Source organism: Coregonus lavaretus, assembly GCF_964263955.1.
Source record: "Coregonus lavaretus genome assembly, chromosome: 4".
Classification (NCBI taxonomy): domain Eukaryota; kingdom Metazoa; phylum Chordata; class Actinopteri; order Salmoniformes; family Salmonidae; genus Coregonus; species Coregonus lavaretus.
In genome coordinates, this window is record NC_139991.1 from 64544203 (window position 1) to 64550202 (window position 6000).

General features: G+C 41.0%; 1 protein-coding gene across 1 annotated transcript in view; it reads right to left on the reverse strand.

Moving 5' to 3' along the window:
* LOC311127512 (F-BAR domain only protein 2-like) overlaps nt 1–6000 on the reverse strand; it is a gene marked incomplete at its 5' end in the record, with an annotated part of 46754 nt that overhangs the window by 15085 nt on the left and 25669 nt on the right. Inside the window, 3 exons of the mRNA XM_084159334.1 lie at nt 1323–1370; nt 2005–2029; nt 5640–5872. Coding sequence (XP_084015460.1) covers nt 1323–1370; nt 2005–2029; nt 5640–5872 — 306 coding nt within the window. The remainder of the gene's footprint in view (nt 1–1322; nt 1371–2004; nt 2030–5639; nt 5873–6000) is intronic.

Sequence of the window (6000 nt, forward strand, 5' to 3'; positions counted from 1 at the left end):
GTGTTGTGCGTGTATATTAAGGCCTGGTAATGCCTCTATTGTACACAGAGAGTTTAAAACAGGTCTTTAAAGGACTTAAGAGTCATCCCAGTATCCTAACCTGGGCACTTTACGCTGCTCTTTTGGCTTTTAAGACGGAACTTTTGACAATAACGAGATAGTGATTGACAACATACGTGCCAGTGGGCCTTATCGCCAACCCTGTGACCCAAACTTGGTACCAATTACCTGTGGATTACAATTAGCCCATGCAATGGGTCAGCGCTAACGTCACTTTTTCAACACACACACACACAGTCAGTCACACAGACACGCACAGCTTTGAGACTCCACACTACATAAACCTTGCCACTAAAACCAGCTTCTCACATATCTGTACTGGAGTGAGAGGCAGGACAGTGTGAAAGAGAAAAAGAGGGACGTAAAGGAAATGAAAAATAAAGTAAACACACGTGTGGTGGGGGGAGGGGGGTGTGGGGCTGCACTTACATTTGAAGACAGCCAAATGCATGCTAATCAAAACTGTAACAATAATTTCTCATCAAATAAAACAAACAAACAAAGCTTGAAATAGACAGTTAATTGAACAACAAAACTGTAAAATGAAATAAACTGTAAATAAAATAAATGGGCAAAACCTCCCCATATGACAATTTAAGTCAAACTGTTTTTTTTTTTTAAGAAGCAAAACCAAGGTGACATGACCTATTGGAAAGTCATATAAACAATAAACAACAATACACAAACAAAACATTTTCTCTTCCACCCAGGCAGTGACACAGACACACAAGTTCAGTTTAGGTTGTGAGTGAGGACCCAAAACCAGGCCGCAAGTCATTTCTTTGACCCCCCAAAGCTCAGTAAAAAAAAAAAAGAATTGGAGGTAAAAAAAAAAGAATACGATTAAAATCACCAGGAATTCAGCGAAAAATGGGTTGGAGTTAGGAAATCTGTTCCTAAACAGTCCCACAAATTAAAAACAGACATACGTGATAGTGTCTCAATGTAATCAAATACAATCTCCTTTGGTGTCAATGTGTACTGTGAATACAGTAGGAGCTTACTACTGTTGTTGAGCTGTGCAGGGGACTACCTGGCCTGCCTGTGGAGCTATGTGAGGTCATGTCTGTATCAGTAGTAGTTTGAGGTAATAGTAAAAACCAAAGCCGTTTATATAGAGTTCAAATCATCCAGACAGAACCCCATCATGGTTGCCACCGAACTCGCCTAGCCACCCATAGGAATACATTGAAACACTCTGTTAAGCTTGGTGAGCAGACTGACTAGAGGTCTGACTGACTAGAGGTACTTATAGTACTCACCTAGCACCTGAGAGCCTATCGCTGAGTGGGAATGCATTCCTGACAACCCTGAGCATGTGTTGAATACATGGCTATGAATCACTTAACTCTACCAAATATACATAGCGTCAGCCTTAAACTCTATCAAAAAGTTGCATTATCAGACTTAACTCTATCAAATGGATGAAATACTTTTAAACTATAACTTGATATGATGGAAATATGAATATCAAAGGATAATAAAGTGATGTTATTTAAACTGTGTATAATACTACTTAATATATTTTTTATATATTTATTTCTTCATGGTTTACTTGCCAACCCCCACTAATAGTTCACAGTTTGAGACAGTTATGTGAGTTGTTGCATTCCTTTATAGATAATTAATTAATTTGTCCAAGCAGAAAATCAAACATAGCAAAATATACAAATTGTAGTCAAAACGCAGGAGGTCAAATATCATTTCTGACACGCAAAATAAAAACAAGCAATTAAGCAATTCATCTTCCTCAGAGCTTAGATACACACATATAAAAAACAAACTACATTTACTTTAGCTGGGGATATGTTGGTTTTGGCAAGGTTGCTAGGATTTGTTTTTAAGAACGACCCGAGGCAAGAAAAATGAAGGTGAAAAGTCAAAAATGGTTGCAGCCATCAAACATCACACAGAGGAGAAGAGAAGGTCAAATAAAATACTCACTGGATTGGTTCCTTCGCATCTGACCCTGAGAATAGAAACACACATTCATTAACTACAGCTAGGATAAGACACACACACACACACTGAACTTCAGCCCTCATCCTCCACAAAAAGACTCCCTAGCAATCCCAGAACATACTTTTTACTGTACAAAGACAAACTGAACATCAGAAAAAAGTAAATACAGTATGTATATAAAACATGGTTGTATCTGGAATGTGCTTGTCAGTAATTAGATGTCTTATTATAACAGACAGTAGGTGATTTTCAGACATGCCGTAGGTTTTATCTAGGACTTATCTTCAGTAGTGCAGGGTCAATTAACTTCTGCCTGTACACAGTATCTCAAACTACACCTACTTAAGATGACAGCTCAAAGTTCCTCAATGTGTTACTCTTTAAGAATCAACACTTGCGTAATAACTTACTTTCTGAATAACACAATAAAAACAGAGATATGCACAATACAGGCTATATTTATCAGGTGGCGGTACGGTACTCACAATACCAAAAAACTGTCCCGAACATTTAAAATATAATTGATACATGGAAAAGTTGAAAAGCGTATTATTAACTATTCCCTGTGGAGGGGAGGCTTTTTCCACATCAGTTTTAAAGAGACAGTAAATCACAGGATTAAGCTTCTCAGACACATACCAGACATTAAACCTAGGGTGAAAAATGCAGCTGCACAGTACAGACAGGACACAGTATCTAACCCCGCACTACCATCAATCAGGTACGAGAAAGAGAGAGAGAGCGAGAGAGATATTCACTAACAGAGAGACATATCAGTTTCTTCAAGGCGACCAACAGAAAACCTGATGTACTTCTGTGTGACCCAATGGAAACTAAGACCATCAATTCCAATAAAGCCTTTATTCACACACTGAAAAAGACAAGGACAGGGGAAAAGAAGGAGAAGAGGAACAGAAGGGGTTTAGAGGGAGGCATCCAAAGCGTCAAAGTGCCGTGGCCCTGTGAAGCCAGGGTTTAGTCCCACAGGCACTGAGCAGCAAATGGGTTCAATTACGGCTGTAGCCCGCCACACACACACTACAGATCTCCACACACACACAGTCACACATAAACCATTCCGGCTTCCACTGCTGTTTCAATAAAGGAACAAACAGCAGACAGCACAGAAGGGAACTGAGAAGGAGAAAGACAAATAGCAAGAAATTGATGCAACGTTCATCATCGCCTAGATCTTTTAACTCGAGAACATTCAGCACAGAACATTTCTGTCAACATTAAGGTGGGGGGAAAAAAATATACTTCAGATTTGAAAGTGGGAGCAATAAAAGAAAACATGGAGGGAATATTCCAGTATTTAGGTAAAAGTCAAAATAGAAAAAAAGACAAACAGTAGGTTGCTGTTGTTTGTCGTTGGACTGAGAAAATACTTGAAATGTTAAGTCCTGCTGTCGAGCAAAAACTCATTTGTAATGAACCAAGTCCAATCTTCAGGCCTTAAAAAAGCCAGAGAATGTTTTTCCTCAAGAACCTTCTTAATGCTTCAAAAATAACAAAGAAATTCTCCATAAACGTAGGAATTCTCGTCAAAGTTGATTCATTCCGTTTAAAACAAACAGTTAGCTGAATCATGCTCATTTAAAACATATCTGGAAAAACATTTCTACACACTTTGTCAAATGAATGGGAGACTAACCCCCATAAAGAATCACATACAAGTAATGTCCAAATCAAGCAACAAAATGACCCTAATAAAACAAGAGAGAGCAAAATACCAATAGAGAGAGATATAAAGTGTGTGTGTGTGTGTGAACACTCAGCGTGCTGATTCGGAAGGAGGTCGTGTGAGCTCCCCCATTTCTGCTAGAGGAGTCCTACCGCTCTCTAAACGACTGTCACGGAATCTCTTTCTTTATCATTTTCTCATTCACCCTCTCTCACCCTCTCTCCCAAGGGTCGTTTAGAGAGCGGTAGGACTCCTCTAGCAGAAATGGGGGAGCTCACACGACCTCCTTCCGAATCAGCACACTGACTGTTCACACACACACTAGTGTTTTAAAGTTTAATGGCAGTCGCTATTTCCACCCTGAGCAGGCAGACAGAGAGAGCGGCTCAGAGATTTAGAGATGATATGGCCAGTCAGTCAGTCAGTCAAAGTTGAATGAGAGGTCAACTCCAGGCATAAAGGTCAGGCCCTGCCTGCGGGAAGCTCTGACAGTCTGTGCATGCCATCCCATCCCATTACGTGACGGCAGGGAGAAGTGGTGTGTGACTACAGATTCTACTGCAACGCCATGCAACTAACTGTAAAGCAGTGGTACCACAGCTTTTAAAAAGACTGTTCCAGAGACAAGGCCATTCCACCTGTCCCAACAGTGGTGTTAAAGTAAAGCAAGAGAGAAAACAAGTGATCAAAAGTGAAAACAATTTGTGATACTTTCTTACCCTACCGGTCAAACACAGGAAAAACTAAAATGATTAAATTATTATTATTCATTTTACCTTTATTTAACTAGGCAAGTCAGTTAAGAACAAATTCTTATTTACAATGACGGCCTACACCGGCCAAACCCGGACGACGCTGGGCCAATTGTGCGCCGCCCTATGGGACTCCCAATCACGGCCGGTTGTGATACAGCCTGGAATCGAACCAGGGTCTGTAGTGACGCCTCAAGCACTGAGATGCAGTGCCTTAGACCGCTGCGCCACTCGGGAGCCCAGACAGTAGGCGATTATGACTCATGCATGGAGATTTCAATCTTTAAAGAAAAACTCACAACTGGACTTTTTGAATGAGCTCACTCACTCCTACTGTCCACAGTGACTCATCTTAGAGAGTTGAGACAATGGTCCAAACAGGCAAAATAACAGAATAAAGCAAAAAAGTATTTCAAATATGTATGATACTGTCTAATGTTTCTGGCAGAAGGCTTTATGACTAAGTACCCATTCCCAGCTCTTACAGGGGAAATACAATGTACTGTTGCCCTCTAGTGTTAGAGAGATGGGACAGACAGACAGACAGACAGGGGGAAATGCCCCTCAGCAAACAGAGAGACAGTAGAGTAGGTTAGTGAATGGGTGTAGCTGATGTTTACAGAGGAAACATCTTATGGAGTTAGGTGGGATTTAGAGACAGAATACATCAGAATGTTAAAATCTCTTTCTACATGCTTAGAGAATTATTTCAGTGGTAACGGTAGTGCTGTATGTGCAACTTTCTATCTTAACGTTGTAGGACAGAGGATTTGAACCTTATCCAAGTGTGTATCCAAGTATCCAATGTGTATCCAAGAAACACGTGTTGAGGACTCCTTCAACAGGGTGGGAGGTGAGGAATTATTGATTGATATATTGATCAGAAAGTTTGTGTGTTGTTGAACAGTGTTTCCTCCGACACATTGGTGCGGCTGGCTTCCGGGTTAAGCTGGCGGGTGTTAAGGAGCGCGGTTAGGCGGGTTATGTTTCGGAGGACGCATGACTCCACCTTCGCCTCTCCCAAGCCCATTGGGGAGTTGCAGCGATGAGACAAGATCGATAAATAAATAGAATGTTTGTGTGCCTGTCTACTCTACAATATGTGTGTGGAATCTCTGGCAATCTCTGACAGAATTGTTGTGCAACAGGTTTCTATCAAATGTTGTACTGAGTTGACGTACAGAGGTTGGTGGTGACAGGCTGATGTTTCCAATGGAGGCCTTGAGTTGGTCGATGGTAGCTCGGCTTTGTTGCGTCCTGTTGTTGGGCGCCACCGGTTTGATTTCCACGCGGAACTTCCTGGGTTCATCCTCATCCTCCGAGTCACTCGATGAATAGAATGAGTTCTCTTTGGCATGTGGAACACACGGGTTAAGGAAGCGGAACGGATCATAACACCACGCCAGGTTAGTGGCTATACAGTATGGCAATATGGTAACAAGGCCAACAGAGGACGTCACAATGACAGAAAAATAATTGAATAAATCCTAGCAGATTAAGGAATGATAAGAAGAATGTTGAAGGTTTTTAACAGTGTAAAAG